The sequence below is a fragment of the Ips typographus genome, linkage group LG6 (assembly GCF_016097725.1).
Source record: "Ips typographus isolate SLU linkage group LG6, UJ_Ityp_2.0, whole genome shotgun sequence".
NCBI classification, from domain to species: Eukaryota; Metazoa; Arthropoda; class Insecta; order Coleoptera; family Curculionidae; genus Ips; species Ips typographus.
The window spans coordinates 8,731,264-8,750,276 of record NC_138427.1 but is presented as its reverse complement, the minus strand read 5'-3'; the positions used below and the strand labels follow the sequence as shown (position 1 = coordinate 8,750,276).

Sequence of the window (19,013 nt, the reverse complement as noted above, 5' to 3'; positions counted from 1 at the left end):
AATTCAACATTGTAGTGAAAACCGTCAACAAAGAGATTTCTAAGGAAAAAGTGGGTATTTCAACAAAATGAATAGCTTTAAACGACTTCAAAATTTTCTTAAATTTCAAAATTGTAGATCTTTGCTACAGTACCATTTATTGTACAAAACCAACTTTATTCATTTTTAGTAACTTAAGCAAATATAGATTACATTAGGTTTGATCAAATAATAAAGTGAAAAGGATATGGAAAAACGATACAGTATAAATATTACAGTTAATTATATGTTTCTAAAATTTTTCTATTTGCTCTTAAACGATTATTAAAACTTTCTTTTCCACACTACAAAATCACATCATAAAATTATTGTTTATTTGCAGGTACAAAGAACGTATAAAGGAGCTACAATAACTTTCAAATATTATTTCAGAGGAAATCAAAGATAAGAAGAGTCCATTACAAATCAATCGAAGATAGAGAAAATCTTCTAAATGACACGAGTCAATCAGCCAAAAAATAATGAAACGTCATTGTAATGGTTCTCCCTTCTTACCATTGATTTGCCCTGAATACATTAATCAACTTTAGTGGCATTCAACCAAACATCTCCCTTGACGCTTAGCATTACTTCTTCTGGATCCATGCGAATAGGAAGAGTAGTTTTTTCGTTAATGGTGAATTTAAACTTCCTAAGCAATGTGACTAATCCCAGCTTGGTTTGCATCAAACCAAAACGGAGTCCTACGAAAACAAGCCAACGTTAATCGAGTTTTTCAATAAACTTTCCGAACCTAAACAAACCTATGCACATCCTCGGACCTTCGCCGAAGGGCAGGAATGTAAAGTCCGGTCTACTGGATCTGTTTTCACTGCTAAACCGTTCCGGGTCAAAAATCTCAGGATTGGGGTAGAATTCTGGATTCATTTGTACACCCATAACAGGAATGAGCAGGCGAATACCTTTTTCAATAACTAGGTTAGTGTTGGGCACTTTGAACGTTTTGGTACAAGTTCTCGGCAAGAAGCTAAACGGCGGATACATCCTCAGGGTTTCTATATAGTAATAATTACTCATTACTGATACTAAAACCATAAAAAGTTAAATAATACCGTTCACTACTTTATCAAGATATGGCATCGTCATGATAGCATCGTACGTAAGTTTCCCATTACTTGCACTTAGTTGATCGTTGATTTCTTGTCTCATTTTTTCTTGTATATCTTGATTTTGAGCCAGACAAAGCAAAGCAAACGTCATGGTAGTAGATGACGTCTCAAAACCACCAAGAAAGAAAACAAAACACTGAGCGATGATTTCTTCATCAGTTATGGCGTAACCACTATCAACTTTTTGGTGCTTCATTTCAACCATCAAGTGCATAAAATCTTTTCGGAAGATTTTACTTTCTTCTCTGTATTTAATTGTATTGGTCACAATCTCGCTGAAAAAGTTTGATACTTCTCTACCGTAAAATCGGAACCCCAGATTGGCTAGTAAATCCCAAGGCAATAAGGAAGTTAGGAACCCTTTTAAGTTGATGTTTTTTAGTGCCACTTTTCCATACTTTCTAAAATCATTATTGGCATCGCCCATAGAGTCACACTCAATTCCAAAACCGCATGTTCCAATGATATCCGTGGTAAATCTGGCTACCACATCTTTAATTGCAAAAGCTTCATTGGTTTCCGCATACTTAAATACTATGTTTTCTAAATTTGGAATTTTCTCTGTTATAGTTTCAAACATCATTTTCATTTTTCCACTGGTAAAAGTGGGGGTAAGTTTAGTTCTCATGTATTTCCAGTAATCACCATCAATTGAAAACAAATTCATAGTGAGTACATCTTTTTTCTGATGGTAAGATCCGTGGCCGCTGAATGATGGAAAGTCTTTAGTAAGAACCTGTTTGATGAGTGCTCGATCCACAATTAGACAAATCGGTTCGTTAAAGAAGTACATACCTCCAACAGGTGCGTTTTGTTTTATAAGGAACCGATAATTATGTATCATCATCTCTCCAAAGGCCATTTGGCCGGTTATAAGAGGTTTGAGACTGCCAAACAGCAAGTGAGGAGAAATACATAAGAATCCTTTTCGTTGCCAGTAGGTTTTACGCCATTTTAGGTACGCTAATGCAATTAATAGCAAAATTAGGAGTAAGAAAATTGTTACCATTTTTCAAGGTTGTATATTTACACACACACGCACAGTCAACAACCACTTTTATCATCTACTAAATTAATCAAAACTAGAACTTAATACTGATCGTATGTTGTATGAAAAAAGTACTAAATTGTACTTGGCACTGGACTTGGTAATATTTTTCAATAGTTTGAATACAGTCAAGTAAGTACTATTTTAAGTACTTTATTTTGTACATTTTTTATAACAGCACAGTGAATTCAAATCCTGCTGAAACAGTCATGCGTGTTTGATAGGTATTAATAAGTTGTTGATTGTTAATGAGGTGACACAGGTACAAAAATAAAAGTTTTTTCAAGAAACAACGGTACTAATTAGTTAGAGGCCATAGAGCATAAAAAAATACAGCTAAATTTGTCTTATAAGAGTTATACTCATTTTTAATATACAGAAGGTTTTTTCTCACAACTCTAAATAACTGATACAATTTATTACTGAAATGATAAGACTTATTTTTATTACTACTACTATACAGCCTTTGCGGTTTTTCAGTCATCTAGTTGTTTGTTTAGAAAGAAATATTCATCAAAGATTTAAATTTTAGTTGCATTGACCCAAACATCTCCTTTAACAGTAGGAATGCCAACAGTGGGTTCCATCCGGATGGGTTGTTGAGTTTTTTCATTTAAAGTGAATTTGAAGTTGCGCAATAACGCCACGAGACCAGCCTTGGACTGGAGCATCCCAAATCTGAGACCTTTAAGCCCAATGAGTTAGGTTATGAAACATTTTTTAAGTGAAGGATTCTCACCAATACACATTCTTGGACCTTCGCCGAAAGGCAAGAAAGTAAATTCAGGTCTTTTCGCTTTATTTTCTATGGTGAACCGATCCGGATCGAATACTTCTGGATCCGGGTAGTAGTCCGGGTCCATTTGAATACCCAAGACGGGTATATGTACTGACGTTTTTTTTTTAATTACCAAGTTAGTACCGGGAACAGGGTAGTCTTTAGTGCATTTGCGGGGTAGTATTGGAACAGCTGGATACCTTCTCAAACTTTCTGAAATAGAAAACATACCATATTTCCTGTTGGGCTCACTGAAAATAATTTCATACCATTTATAACTTGTTCCAGATAGTTCATTTCCATGATAGCGTCATAGGTGATTTGACCGTCATGTTTATCTAAAACACTGTTTATCTCCTTCCTGAGCTTTTCTTGAATACTTTGGTTTCTTGATAGCTCAAGCAAAGCAAACGTCATAGTGGTGGATGAAGTTTCAAATCCAGCAAAGAAGAAAATGAAACATTGGGCTATAATATCATTTTCTGTAAGCAGTTGTTTTCGAGTAATTTTGTCTTTGATGTCAGCGTTTTCACCTAAATAGCCTTGATTTTTCAATTCTATCAGTAGGTGCATGAAATCTTTTCTAAAAACTTTATTATCTTCTCTGTATTTAATTGTGTCTTTAACTAATTTGGTGAAAAATTGTGTGATGTCTTTTGCTGTTCCCAAATTGAATTTAGCCGCCATCGGCCATGTTAAAATCATCCTAGCTAGTAATTTTAATTTAGTCGTAGACACGAGCATTTTTTTACCATATTGTCTGAAAATATTGTCCGGTTCGTCTAGAGAGTTGCACTCGATTCCAAATGCACAACTGGCAATGACATCAGTGGTAAATCGCCCTAGTACTTCTTTGATAACAAAGGGTTCCTGGTTTGTTGCATAACGTTCTACAGACTTTTCCAAAATCAATGCTTTTTCCATCAACGTCTCAAACATCATCTTCATCTTGCCGGAAGTAAATGTCGGTGTCAATTTAGCTCGTTGGTCTTTCCATTGCTCTCCTTCTATATTAAACAGATTCATACTAAGAATGTCTTTAGAATAATGGTATGTTCCATGAGACATGAAGTAGTTAAAGTCCTTCTGGAGAATGAGTTTGATCAACTTGGGATCCAAAGGGACAAAAACAGGTCTGAGAAGAATATACATTCCAGCATACCCGATGTTACGTTGCTTTAGTTCCTTGTAAACTTCGAGGTATCCTTCACCGCTGGATTTCGAATTCGACATCAAACTTTTGATGTTACCCAGCAGAAACTGATATCTGGGAGTGGGAACATTATTTCTGCTCCAGTATAACTGACGCCATTTTACGTAAAAGACAAACGTTAATAATGCAAGAACTATGTAAATTACAACCATCGTTTTCTGAAAGCAAACTACTTACACTTTGCACTTGTCTGCTTGATTAAGATATCTGTAATATGCAACTCATGTTATTGTCGTTTTATGAAAGTAAATCAGTTGGAGAGATAATTTTTTATCTAAAGTCTCGGTATTAAATATAATTATATCAATAGCAGATGATGCGGAGTGATAAAAAATCTCAATAACTGGTTAATATACAGGGGGTTGAAGTTTGAAAATATTTAATGGCAGTGACGGAATAATTGTCGGTCCTTTTCTATTATATGTGAACTGAGTGAGATGGAAATTTGACGTCATTACAGTGACTTTATACTGAAAGTAAAACTGTACCAGTTAGAGCACAATGGACGTCAGGATTATGTTTCCCAGTTTGAAATTAGTAAAAAAGGTCACTTTGAGCAAAACCTAAAATGGCCGCTGTTAGTATAGTAGGGACCCAAATTTGAGCCAACTTTTCCAAATAATCGTCCATAACTCGCTTATTTAAAACATTCTGTATAGAGGTTTGGCCGCTAAAGTTTATCAAAATTACTCTTAGTTTTTTTGTTTTTCTTGAATATCTCAGGAACCCCTCAAGTTAGAGGTCTGTTCGTTGGATGTCTGGTTCAACAAAAACAAAATTTTTTAAATAACCGAATAAAAAAATTACTGGCCACAAAAAATATCTCGAAAACTAATCTAAGACATAAGTGAATTTCAATATGACGTCACAGTTAAGGTCGTTAATTGCCACTTCTCCTGGGATAGATAGTAAATACTGTTCTATTAGGTTGTAATGTATATCATCACTATTTACTTACAGTTTTGTTTGATTGATTTTATTTTATTGTTGGAAATTGAAATTAGTGATTTGCACTATTTCATTTTTGCTTGTCATTTATGAATATTGACCTACAGTCATCCAATTTTTATTCCAGATATTCAAAATTGATATCCGTGATTTATACCTATTCAATAAATTTTTATCCAATTTACAATGTTATCTGGGTATTGCATGAGACTGCACTAATAGGATTCAAAATGTTACAATAATACTGCACTGTTTTACCCTATTTTCATCGTAAAAATATTACTGCTGCTTTAATTAAATATTTGCTCTATGGTGTTACCTTTATATTTATTTAAGATATTAGATGTGAAACTGTTTGTTAATAACGTTTTAAAAACACATTCACTGTTGATACATTTATTCAATAACTGTATAAAAAAAATAAGTAACATAAAAGCAAATTTTTACATAACGTATCACACTTTTTCAGCCTCGACCCAAACATGCCCCTTAACTTGAAGGATAAAACTGTCATTCTCAGTTACTATAGGTAATTTCGTTTTTTTACCTAAAGTGAACTTGAAATTGTTCAGCAACGAAATTAAGCCCATTTTGGTCTGCAGCATTCCGAACCTCCAAGCTGAAATAAATTATTGTTTTTCATTTATATTTTCTTGTCTATAGATTTAGTGAATCAGAATATTACCTATACACATTCTGGGACCGTCACCAAAAGGCAAAAAAGTGAAATCCGGCCTGCTGTTTTTATTCTCATCATTAAATCTTTCAGGATCAAAAACTTCTGGATTGGGATAATACTCTGGATCCATTTGGAGTCCCCAAACTGGAATTATTACTTTAGTGCCCTTTTCTATGACCACATCTGTGCCGGGTACCAAATACTTTTTGGTGCACTTTCTAGGTAGAAACGGTAGCGGAGGGTATTTTCTTAAAGTCTCTGAAAACAAAATATAGTTAGGTTATGTGAAAATATTTTTGATAACGAATATAACTACCATTTATGACTTGTTCTAAGTAACGCATTTCCATCACCGCTTCATAACTAATTTTTCCTTCGTGTTTTGATAAAACTTTCTTTATTTCCTTTCTTAATTTTTCTTGAATTTCTTGATTCTGAGCTAATTCGAGCATGGCGAATGTCATAGTGGTGGAAGAAGTTTCAAACCCTCCTATGAAGAAGATGAAACATTGGGCAATTATATCATTTTCGCTTAGCCCTTGTTCGTTTTTTAACTTTAGAAGCAAATCCATAAAATCTTTTCTGGTGACTACGTTGGTTTCTCTATATCTAATAGTGTCTTTCACTATGTTAGAAAAAAAGTCGGTGATATCATTTTGGGTTAATTTCATGCCTAGAAAACCCATCAATGACCAAGGTAAAAATCCTGACGCTATGTGATGTAAAATGTTTGGTTTCAGAGATTTTTGTCCGTACATGCTAAACTCATTGGTCTCTTCTTCCAAAGTGTTGCACTCTAATCCAAAAGCGCAACTTCCTATTATATCGGTGGTAAATTTTTCTAATACTTCTTTAATAACAAAGGGTTTTTGTGACGCAGAATATTGTTGAACCAGTTTTTCCAAACCATTGGTTTTATCTAGCAAAGTTTCAAACATCACTTTCATCTTTCCTGAGGTAAAGGTAGGGGTTAGTTTGGTCCTTAGGTCTTTCCATTTTGCACTACCATCCAAATTGAATAAGTTCATAGTCAAAACGTCGTTTTGTTGATGATACATTCCGCGGGTGTTAAAGTGATCAAAATCTTTAAGCATAATTTGTTTCACTAGCACCGGGTCTAAAGGCACGTAGGTTGCCGATACAAAAAAATATCTTCCTCCATGTTTCGTGCTCAGTTTTTTCAATTCTTGGTAATGTCTTAACATTGACTCACCTATTGATAGTTTCTTGGTAAGCACATTTTTGACATGACCAAAGAAAAAGTCGAAGTCGCCAGTGGGAACGCCTTTTCGCTGCCAGTAGGTTTGAGCCCATTTTACGTATAATACGAAACCCACAACTACTAAAAGTAAAACTGTCAAGAACATTGTTTTGATGGTGCTACTACAAATATAAACTGGGGACTGATATCTGTTTTCACTTTATATGCACATAATGTTATCGCGCAATGATATGAAGTACCTAGATACAATATGTGATGATGATTCATTGTTGCAAGGTTGCGTAACAAACGTAAATTAAGTGCAATGCAACAATAAAAGACTTGATTACTTCAATTGTTGATAATACTTTTAGTGTTTGAGAAACAAAAAAGTCAGTCGACCATTGCTCTTAAAAAGGGCTCTATTTAAAGTTAGCGGTACGGTGAAACTACCTTCCAATGAGAGGGTAAAACGACGAGGAATGCCTTAAGAAGGGTTTAGTGTAATATTTTTACAGTTTTTCTACGATTCTATATGAGGTTTTAATATAGTAATTCGGTGGTTGGTTTGACGGCGCCCTCTAGGATTTGCTTTACACAAACCGGTGTTTTAAGTAGCATAGCTGGGTGGAGGAGTGAAAATTTTGAGTGGTCGTAGCTCCCTGAGAGTTCAAAAATAACCTAAATATCAGAATTAAAAGTTTTTTGTTTTGCAAGGCAACTTTTAAGTGTTCAAATTGTTTGCATACAAAGCTTTGGTTCAGGCTGAATATCTGGGCTATATAAATTTTTAGAAAAACATACGTAATGAGAGCAAATTTAGAGAAAACCACTAGCTACAATTTGTTGCAAAATTCGGCGGTCTAGCTCTCACAACAAGCTCACTGTCTTGTCAGTCAACTCTATGATGTGTCTCAGATACTGAACTTTAGTTAGCACCTGTCGATAGAGGGGCTGAAGACGAGTTTTTTAAGTGGTCGTAGTTTCCTGAGAAGTGAAAAATAACGGAGATATTTCAGTTCAAAGTTTGAATTTTCTGGAAAGTTGTGTGTTCTGGAACTCTAAATTATCCTCCTTGACAAACAGTGCTTTAGGACTGGCTGAATATCTAGGTTATTTGAATTTCTAGAAAAAATTATGTAGTTAAACAAAATGAAGAGAAATTGCGTAGCTACAATTTGGTGCAAAATTCAGCCGTCTACCTTTCACAGTCTTACAATGACTGTCAAAATGTGGCAAGCGTAAAGACTATTTTGGTTAATATCTTTAAAATGGAGCAATGTTTTGCAAAAACTTAAGAGTACAAATTTGATCCCTTTTACATGGTCTAACTTTACTGAAAGTTTAAAGAGTCATTCTTCTGTTCTGATCACTTATTATTATAGTCTGCTTTATAGAAAGAAACTACCCACAAAATGGCAGCTATTCCTGTAGGAATATAAAAATCATCACTAACATCTTTTCTGCTCTTCAAACACCCGGCTTTGTTACCATCCTTTACCGGGATGAATAGCGCTGCCGCTTTTATGTTTGTTTAGCAACACAAAAGCCTGTGATATTATTGTAAAGTCAAAAACAACAGAAACTATATGTTTTCCAATTCACTTCCGGCACAGCAAATCGAATTTTCCTCTCAACACAATAGTGACAGTTGAACTAAAATAAATACTGCTTTATACAGCAACAAAACTGTAAACTATCCACCTACTCGATTCCGAGTTTACATTGGCAATAAAAAGTGTCGAAGGGCCCCAAATCCATATAAATTGCGTAGTTTTGATGGGTCCACTTTAGCGCCAATTTACGATCCAATAAAAGCGTGTAGCGCTTTTTGCGTCAATTTCCACCATGTTTAAGGATTGGGCACTCGGTATTTTTTGGAATGTAATATTATTTGACTGTTTATTTAGTCAGTTGGTTTAATTTGTTTGATTGAGTGATTGGGAGTTCAGGATTTCATGTATGCCTAATCACATTTAAGTTTTATTTCCTAGTCTGTAGCAGTGAGAATCTTTTCTAAAATTTTGTACAAATACAAAACAAGAAAAATCTCTTAAATTAGCACAAACGTTGGGACTTTTTCGCAAGCAAAAATCAATCCTCCGAGACGAAAAACTAATAGGTTACCCGGGAGTGATAAATACCCCAATTCAGAAAGCTGTAATGCCCTCTGCCCATCCTATAAACAGCATTTCGTTAGATTTATAAATGCATCGGCGGCCCTTTTGTTCGTAATTGCAGCGATTTATCCTGTAGCTGACCATCAGTCAGCAGCAAATGGTTAAGCCGTAAAAATTGGTCATTAGATAGATGTATCGGCTGATCTAACGCTCTATTCATTGTGTATCCTTTATAGCTTCAACTTTTATTATACCCCAATTAATAACTTTGAGTTGGAGGATACCTGACTTTGTCTTTCCTTGAGAGTCTTAGCAGAAATTTAATTTTCACTGACACTAAAGCGCTGTCTTTCATCTTTCTAAATTAGGTTAATTCTATGTCGTTTTTCTCACTCTACAGAAGGACGTAAATGCACTTTCCTGCTGCTCTATGAGCATAAAAACCGGTTCATTAAAAACGCCCTGCGCCGAAATTACGGCCTTTGTCCATATTGCATGCTCTGGAACAAGCTAAGGTCGTTGACTTCTTGGATCGCTCTAGGATTGATTAATCAATGATGACTTGCATGAATTGTAAAGCCTTTATCGATTTATTAATAGATGTTTCAAGATGTTGTGTTACGCAGAAAGTTATAAACTAAATTTCTATTAGGTAACAAAGCTCTAGACCAGCTTTAATTAAGAACTAAAATTATTTATTAAAAATAATGATATTCCTGGAAAGTGAACTTAAATCAGCATGCAGAAAAGTAATTTTCCCTACACATAAATAACAATTACTCTACTCTAATGCATTGCGTTGTGAGATAGTCAAGATCCTCTCGGAGTTTCAACATTATCACAATTACTCATGCAAAGTCATCTAATCAACTGAAACTATCACGATCTAAATTTCCGACGTTCCAGTCAGTTATCGTTCTCAGTTCTCGCAAATGAGAGCATTTATCAGGAACGTACGGCTATTAATTCGGCCACAGCATTGTGTGCACCCTTAAGACAGAGAGAACGGATGTGTCCCAGAAAATGCACTTTATTAATTCCCGCTGGTATTAAGGGTTTAGCTCTAGAAAGCCGTTATCCCGACCGCTATCTGGAAGTTTATTGATATTGAGCGAATCGGTTCAGAAAGCTAATTAGAAGGGTTTAAGCGGCAGAATTACGTTCTACTCGCATGTGAATTTACCTGTTAAATGTTAAACTAAAGTGACATGTTTCTTTTTCAGAAGGGCCGTTCCAGTCAGATGCTCTGCTTGTCCCAGAAAACTGCATGTTTGATCATATTCACAATCAAAGCAATTGTTGGACGTTTAGCAGATGGAATTCTACTGCAGGAAGTGCCTGCCAAGAAAAAGGTCTCCAATTGCGCTCGTTCGCCATGTTACTGCCATGCGGAATCTCTCTCTTTAGCGGCGTGGAGTTTGTGTGCTGTCCCAAACACTTTAAAGGTAAAGTTTCATCCCCACGTGATACGATCGAAATTTAATTATTGTCTCGCAATGGCATGTAATTTCAACTTACAATCCCCTCCGGTAGAGCGTTATTAAAGGGGCGGTAATGTCGTTTTAGCTTTTGCGGTTGTTGGCAGCTTCAAAGTAAAACCGCAAGTCAATTAACTCGCTTGGTTTTAATAATAACGGTGCTGCTGGGGCTTTTAACCAAGAGTGGTTTACTTTCAGAGAGCGTCAAGCCCAAAAAGCCTGTGGATTTGACAATACTGAAAAAGGAACAAGACATATTTGCCGAAGGCACTGATGATGGCGATGATGATTCTGATGAAGATGACGATAATGATGATTTGGACGATTTGATTGATGATACTGAATTGGCTGATGAGCCCAGTATTGACGATGAAGATGACGACGATGAGGATGATGATGGTACTGTGATTTTTGTTCTGAATTTTTTTGTACATAATCACCTCTTTGATATTCTTGATTAGATTACGATGACGCTGATTGGGATACAACCCCACAAAGCACAACCAGTGGTATTAAAGCAACCCCTACCACCACAAGCACGACAACAACAACTACAACAACCACAACAGAGAGACCTAGTACAGAAGCCACTCCTGATCCGTACTTTACACATTTCGACCCACGAAACGAACATCAAAGTTACAAGGATGCCCAAGAACGTTTGGAAGAGACCCATCGCGAAAAAGTGACCCGAGTAATGAAGGATTGGTCAGATTTAGAAGAACGATACCAAGACATGCGTTCCACCGATCCTAAAGGAGCTGACGAGTTCAAACAAAGAATGACGCAGAGGTTCCAACAGACGGTGCAAGCATTGGAAGAAGAAGGAGATGCTGAGAAGCATCAGTTGGCTGCTATGCATCAACAGAGAGTGCTGGCGCATATCAACCAAAGAAAGAAGGAGGCGATGTCTTGTTACACGCAGGCGTTGAACGAGAATCCCCCTAATGTAAGTTTAGCTTAAGCTTTATAGGCAAATTGATTTTGACTTTATGCTTTGTGTTAAAGACCCACAGAGTACAGAAGTGCCTGCAAAAACTGCTACGCTCCCTACACAAAGACAGGGCTCACGCAATTTCCCACTATCGCCATTTATTAGCCAGCAGTATCGAGGCAGCGGCTCGCGAACAACCCAGAGTACTGGAGAGACTCACTGACATTGACAGAACCGTTAATCAAAGCATGCAAATGCTGAAAAGGTATCCGGAGTTGTCGGCTAGAATTGGCCAGCTGATGGACGATTACATTCAAGGTAAGTGTATAGTGATAGTCAGGAAAGAGAGTAGTAGACTGATACTCCATAATTAGCACTGAGATCTAAAGATGAAACTCCTGGGTCGCTGTTAGCAATGACATCAGACGCTGAACAAGCCATCCTGGACAAGTACAAGGCGGAAGTAGCTACCAAACAGGCTGAACGGGAACGCCAAAGGTTGCAAGAGAAGGAACGTAAAGAACAACGCAAGAAGGAAAGAACTGAACTAAAAGAAGAAAAGAAACGGGTAGAGGCGGCTTTGGGAAAGAAGATCAGCAACATCGACGAAGATGATATTGAAGATGAAGTCATTGTTGATGATAAACCATCTGTAAGATCTGTCGTTGCAATTTACGACTTGAAGTTGACTATTTTTTTTGTAGACTCCCGTTTTTATGGTCTCAACTGCAGAAAGTACAGCCGGTGAGTTAGACAACAACATTGTGACGGCCACCCCAGTGAACCGTAAAGAAGTGGACGACGTTGCCATTCAAGAAACCGTCGAAGAAGTCGCTAAAGCCGCGTCTCATCGTCAAGACGTCATCAGAGTGGCGCACATTATGTCTCACGAGATTGGACACGGCGAGCCGGTAAATATTCTTTTCGTTGTTCTGTCTTTGTGTCATTTTCTTTCGTTTTCTGATCAAATTTGTTACTCAGACTTTCTCTGTTCGTCGCGAGGTCTACGGCCGCAAGGACGGAAGGAGCGTCTATTTCACTCTGGCGTTTGCTGGAATGGCACTGATGGCGGCCATTGTAGTAGGTGTTGCTGTGGCAAAACGTCGATCTGCACGATCTCCACAAAGTCAAGGTAAGTTATTAAGTTCAGCATTGCTTACTGTTTTCTGAATTATTAATTATTTTGATGATCGAAAGTAAAACATTCTGAATATCAATTTTGCTAATATTAAGATAATAAAACAGCTTTAAGACAGTATTTAAACTTGTAAGTCCAATTTTGCCAATTTGAAGACAATAATGTAAAAGAAAGAACTTATGAAATCAATTTTACCAATTCAAAAAGAAAAGCTTATCTGAAGAGAATAAGAAAACTTCAAGGAAATAAGAGTGCTTTCGAAATCAATTTTGACACTGTGAAGACAACCAGTAAGCTTTAGGGCAGTAATGAAGCTTACAAAGTCCATTTTTGGCAATCTAAAAAGAATAAAAAAGCTTCAAGGCAATAAGAGAGCTTATGAAGTCAATTTTGCCAATTTGAAGGCAATAATGTAAAAGAAAGAACTTATGAAATCAATGTTGCCAATTCAAGGCAATAGAAAAGCTTATCTGAAATGAATAAGAAAACTTCAAGGCTATAAGAGTGCTTTCGAAATCAATTTTGACACTGTGAAGACAACCAGTAAGCTTTAGGGCAGTAATGAAGCTTACAAAGTCATTTTTTTGACAATTTAAAAAGAATAAGAAAGCTTCAAGGCAATAAGAGAGCTTATGAAGTCAATTTTGCCTATTTGAAGACAATAAGACAGCTTCAAGTCAGTTTTTTAAACCTACCAGGACAATTATGGCAATTTGAAGATAATAAGAAGAGCTTAAGAATAATAACACGAATAAGACATCCCCAAAACCCACTTCATAACCCCTCAAATGAGTTACTATACCAACGCACAAACTTACCAAGAATAACAGAAAGACTACAACAAATTCAAACAAAATGGAAAAACAACCCACATAACTGGACCATACTAAATCCTCTGTGTCTCACAAGACAGACAAGACAATCTCGCTTCCTATTTCCTTCAACTACCCTACTAGAACACTTACACATAACATAATCCTCAACACTACTTTAGACTAACTTTTTTTTTTTTTTTTTTTAAATATGTTATTTTGTAAATACTTTACCTAGTTAAGTTATGCTTTTTTTTTGTAATCATATTACAGTATGTATTTCTCATAGGCAGAAAGACCAAACTGGTCGATAGCCTGTTTCGTTGTAAACGAAACAAAGATTGTATATATATAAGAAGAGCTTCAATACATTAGTAAAGCTTTTAACATCATTTGGAGACATTTTGAAGCCTGTAAGATAGTTTCAAGATAGTAACAAAGCTTAAAACTTAAAGTTTAACAATCTCAAGACAGGAAAAACACTTCAATAATAAAATTTTAACAAACCAACGAGAATAAAATGATTTCAACTTCAATTTTCACATCAATTTTTTGAACCGTTTTTTCTGTAGCTAGTTTTATACGTAGAGAATCGAATTTCGGGACAGACTGTGTATATGTTTTGCCATAAAATGCCAAAGAAACTTTTGTTCTTTTGTAAACAGAAGTATTTCGGTAATTAGATATTTTTATTAGTTCCCTGAGAGACAAATCCTTTCAGGGGGTAAAAAATGTAATTTCTGATTCCTTTTACCTCTGAAAGTTTTTAGCACATTTCCAATAAAATCATTTGTGATTATAGGATTTGTAGAGGTGGACCAAGCTCCAACTCCGGAAGAAAGACACGTGGCCAACATGCAAATTAACGGCTACGAGAATCCCACCTACAAGTATTTCGAGGTGAAAGAGTAAGTGGGTGTACAAAAAAAAAATGTCGCGACTTTCCTTACCAAATCCGTTTTCTCTTTCCTTTTACCTTTTCTCCGATTTTCGATCAGCTGTATTATTCGTCCGTTTTTCTTTCAAATTTTGTTAAGTTTTTATTGATGTTAATTATAATATAGTTTTTATGAGGGTAGAACCCTCAGCAACCGGACGCCGTGGTATATTCAAGTCATTCCAGTAATAATATTGCTTGTTTTTGTTTATAAGGATTAATCTATATTTAGTATATTTGTACTTAATACTCTTAAAAGCAACTTGATAATAATAATTCTTTACATATGCAAAAAAAAAACAAAGATATTAAAAATATTTTGGAATTTAAGGGAAAACTTTAAATAGTCGAGATTTTTGCATATGACAGTCCACATTTTTAAAGTAATGTAATCTTTAGAATGGGGTTTCAGGCCGACATAAGAACGGGAGTAGCGGCACGATCTGGCATCAGATTGCTCCATTATGCGGCCATATACTCCTCGGTTTAGATGTATTGTAATTATACACCCACGATATGTGCCGTATAGGGATTAATTTATATAGATATAGATGATCAAAAAAGTGTATTGTTACAATATCAATATAGCAGCTAGACTTATATGGTACCCTCCATATTATATACCTAAAAAAAAAATTAGATGTAACTGCATGTTACTCGACATCAGCTTTTGTACAAAGTCTTATTTTTGTTACGAGTTTGACCGACGAGTTTTCTCTTTTTCACCAAGTGCAGCCGTGTTTTGACGCAATATATTAAAAAGAAAAAAGTTAATCGTAGTGTGACTAAGGCTTTGTTTTCGTATTTTTTCTATATATGGCAACTTTAAGGCACTTAATTAGTTCACACGAGGACATTTGGTTATACCTTCACCTGGTGGAGTTCAACCGTTCATCCTCTTGTCTCAGGCAGCTTTACGTGTTGTAATCATGACGATAATCGATAATAATGCCAGTGCGTTGTTTTTCTTTCGTTTTTTGGGATTAAGAATACACGCGTACACGTGTCTATCTTTGATTTAACAATTTTTGTATTTAATCATACGAGTACGGTCTGAGTAACTTATTATCGCGAGTAAGTTTTAGGTTAAATTTAAAATGCGGGGTTACAAACAAAAAAGGGATTGTTACATTCGAGATAGCGCTTGATCGTATTCGACGGTTTTGTATATACTGTAGGGCGAGACAGTACTGAACAATAAAATTAGTTTCACTTTTGGGTTACGTAGCAAAAATATTTCATATCAAAATTTGTCGAAAGAGTCAATCAGTATTTTTTAACATTTCGTGCTTTAAATTATACTTGATACCTACTAAATTTTACTATATAAACTAAATGTAGCTTAAATGTGTACAGAAAGTATGATGGAAATCTTAAATTTCCACCTCTCTTTTAAGATATATTAAAATTAAACCTCTAGACTATTATAAAAAGAAGCACGGGCAAAGCGTAACCTTTGACTAAATATAAAAAGAGAGCCGTGTTAATGTGCTGGGAAGTGAAAAAGCTATTTCATACTAAACAAAATAATAATTGAAATATTGTCTTTATTCGACCTTTTATCCTCGATTCTGTGAAATAACGTTTTGTTAGGTTAGTTTAGTAGTTAAACATTAATGTTTTGTGGCCATGTAATTTTAAATTTAATGTAATAAATAAATTATTAAACCACACATATCTTTAGTTTTATTTACATGTTCCTACATATTGTGCTTTTTTTTGCTAAAAGTCTAGGTAAGACATGAGATTAAGGGCCTTCCAGGCTAATGATTTGATTGTGACATTTAGCACAGACACAGTCAAATCACAACTTAAACTCGACAATTAACCCAAAAAAAGCCTGTTTAGTGACTACTTCTGAGTTTCTCATAGAAACCAATTTTTCAGAAAAACAAAAATTCTTGTAGTAAATCGAGCGTATGAATAGGAGAGCAGAAACGCAAAGAGGTAAATTGTATTTACTCGTAGTACCTGGCGCATTTGCCAATTATTAAGAAAACTAAATTTAGTTCCTGCTACTTCTGTGCTCCTGATGAAAAATCCGATTTTTCACCACAGAAATTCGAGCAATCAGGAGAGCAGAAACGCGAGGAGATAAATTTTAGTTGCTCCTAATAACCTCAATCGCCTTTCCGAAAAACAAAAATTCTTGCAGTAAATCGAGCGTATGAATAGGAGAGCAGAAACGCAAAGAGGTAAATTTTATTTACTCGTAGTACCTGGCGCCTTTGCCAATTATTAAGAAAACTAAATTTAGTTCCTGCTACTTCTGTGCTCCTGATGAAAAATCCGATTTTTCACCACACAGAAATTCGAGCAATCAGGAGAGCAGAAACGCGAGGAGATAAATTTTAGTTGCTCCTAATACTTACCTCAATCGCCTTTCCGAAAAACAAAAATTCTTGCAGTAAATCGAGCGTATGAATAGGAGAGCAGAAACGCAAAGAGGTAAATTTTATTTACTCGTAGTACCTGGCGCCTTTGCCAATTATTAAGAAAACTAAATTTAGTTCCTGCTACTTCTGTGCTCCTGATGAAAAATCCGATTTTTCACCACACAGAAATTCGAGCAATCAGGAGAGCAGAAACGCGAGGAGATAAATTTTAGTTGCTCCTAATAACCTCAATCGCCTTTCCGAAAAACAAAAATTCTTGCAGTAAATCGAGCGTATGAATAGGAGAGCAGAAACGCAAAGAGGTAAATTTTATTTACTCGTAGTACCTGGCGCCTTTGCCAATTATTAAGAAAACTAAATTTAGTTCCTGCTACTTCTGTGCTCCTGATGAAAAATCCGATTTTTCACCACACAGAAATTCGAGCAATCAGGAGAGCAGAAACGCGAGGAGATAAATTTTAGTTGCTCCTAATAACCTCAATCGCCTTTCCGAAAAACAAAAATTCTTGCAGTAAATCGAGCGTATGAATAGGAGAGCAGAAACGCAAAGAGGTAAATTTTATTTACTCGTAGTACCTGGCGCCTTTGCCAATTATTAAGAAAACTAAATTTAGTTCCTGCTACTTCTGTGCTCCTGATGAAAAATCCGATTTTTCACCACACAGAAATTCGAGCAATCAGGAGAGCAGAAACGCGATGAGATAAATTTTAGTTGCTCCTAATACTTACCTCAATCGCCTTTCCGAAAAACAAAAATTCTTGCAGTAAATCGAGCGTATGAATAGGAGAGCAGAAACGCAAAGAGGTAAATTTTATTTACTCGTAGTACCTGGCGCCTTTGCCAATTATTAAGAAAACTAAATTTAGTTCCTGCTACTTCTGTGCTCCTGATGAAAAATCCGATTTTTCACCACACAGAAATTCGAGCAATCAGGAGAGCAGAAACGCGATGAGATAAATTTTAGTTGCTCCTAATACTTACCTCAATCGCCTTTCCGAAAAACAAAAATTCTTGCAGTAAATCGAGCGTATGAATAGGAGAGCAGAAACGCAAAGAGGTAAATTTTATTTACTCGTAGTACCTGGCGCCTTTGCCAATTATTAAGAAAACTAAATTTAGTTCCTGATACTTCTGTGCTCCTGATGAAAAATCCGATTTTTCACCACACAGAAATTCCAGCAATCAGGAGAGCAGAAACGCGAGGAGATAAATTTTAGTTGCTCCTAATACTTACCTCAATCGCCTTTCCGAAAAACAAAAATTCTTGCAGTAAATCGAGCGTATGAATAGGAGAGCAGAAACGCAAAGAGGTAAATTTTATTTACTCGTAGTACCTGGCGCCTTTGCCAATTATTAAGAAAACTAAATTTAGTTCCTGATACTTCTGTGCTCCTGATGAAAAATCCGATTTTTCACCACACAGAAATTCCAGCAATCAGGAGAGCAGAAACGCGAGGAGATAAATTTTAGTTGCTCCTAATACTTACCTCAATCGCCTTTCCGAAAAACAAAAATTCTTGCAGTAAATCGAGCGTATGAATAGGAGAGCAGAAACGCAAAGAGGTAAATTGTATTTACTCGTAGTACCTGGCGCATTTGCCAATTATTAAGAAAACTAAATTTAGTTCCTGCTACTTCTGTGCTCCTGATGAAAAATCCGATTTTTCACCACACAGAAATTCGAGCAATCAGGAGAGCAGAAACGCGAGGAGATAAATTTTAGTTGCTCCTAATAACCTCAATCGCCTTTCCGAAAAACAAAAATTCTTGCAGTAAATCGAGCGTATGAATAGGAGAGCAGAAACGCAAAGAGGTAAATTTTATTTACTCGTAGTACCTGGCGCCTTTGCCAATTATTAAGAAAACTAAATTTAGTTCCTGCTACTTCTGTGCTCCTGATGAAAAATCCGATTTTTCACCACACAGAAATTCGAGCAATCAGGAGAGCAGAAACGCGAGGAGATAAATTTTAGTTGCTCCTAATAACCTCAATCGCCTTTCCGAAAAACAAAAATTCTTGCAGTAAATCGAGCGTATGAATAGGAGAGCAGAAACGCAAAGAGGTAAATTTTATTTACTCGTAGTACCTGGCGCCTTTGCCAATTATTAAGAAAACTAAATTTAGTTCCTGCTACTTCTGTGCTCCTGATGAAAAATCCGATTTTTCACCACACAGAAATTC

General features: G+C 35.8%; 2 protein-coding genes across 3 annotated transcripts in view; one reads left to right on the top strand and one right to left on the bottom strand.

Annotated features, from left to right (window-relative positions):
- Positions 1 to 16,109, top strand: part of Appl (amyloid-beta-like protein) — a 49,777-nt gene extending 33,668 nt beyond the window's left edge. The window contains exons 4-11 of one of the 2 annotated variants that reach the window (XM_081982713.1): positions 10,359 to 10,580; positions 10,812 to 11,012; positions 11,075 to 11,562; positions 11,622 to 11,865; positions 11,961 to 12,199; positions 12,252 to 12,458; positions 12,529 to 12,679; positions 14,300 to 16,109. In XM_081982713.1, the coding sequence (XP_081838839.1) occupies positions 10,359 to 10,580; positions 10,812 to 11,012; positions 11,075 to 11,562; positions 11,622 to 11,865; positions 11,961 to 12,199; positions 12,252 to 12,458; positions 12,529 to 12,679; positions 14,300 to 14,409 (1,862 nt within the window). In that variant the 3' untranslated portion in view covers positions 14,410 to 16,109. Of the gene's footprint in view, positions 1 to 10,358; positions 10,581 to 10,811; positions 11,013 to 11,074; positions 11,563 to 11,621; positions 11,866 to 11,921; positions 12,200 to 12,251; positions 12,459 to 12,528; positions 12,680 to 14,299 lie in introns of both variants that reach the window. The other variant, XM_081982712.1, reaches the window with a different exon arrangement.
- On the bottom strand, positions 121 to 7,221 carry LOC145730438 (uncharacterized). Its single transcript, XM_081981652.1, has 9 exons — positions 6,131 to 7,221; positions 5,821 to 6,072; positions 5,593 to 5,754; positions 3,244 to 4,359; positions 2,936 to 3,187; positions 2,721 to 2,881; positions 1,092 to 2,160; positions 783 to 1,034; positions 121 to 722 (listed from the first exon to the last, which is right to left on the bottom strand). The coding sequence occupies exons 1-9, from the start codon at positions 7,179 to 7,181 to the stop codon at positions 556 to 558; spliced, it is 4,482 nt and encodes a 1,493-aa protein (XP_081837778.1). The 5' UTR covers positions 7,182 to 7,221; the 3' UTR covers positions 121 to 555.
- Positions 16,110 to 19,013: the final 2,904 nt, after the last annotated feature.

Excerpts from the sequence above, each read along its gene's own strand:
- LOC145730438 (XM_081981652.1), bottom strand. The coding sequence starts at position 7,181 with ATGTTCTTGACAGTTTTACTTTTAGTAGTTGTGGGTTTCGTATTATAC. Across the intron at positions 6,073-6,130 it reads CTTAGAACAAGTCATAAATG|AGACTTTAAGAAAATACCCT; the intron begins GTAGTTATATTC and ends TTTTGTTTTCAG. Across the intron at positions 2,161-2,720 it reads GGGTCAATGCAACTAAAATT|AAAATGGTAACAATTTTCTT; the intron begins TAAATCTTTGAT and ends ATACAACCTTGA.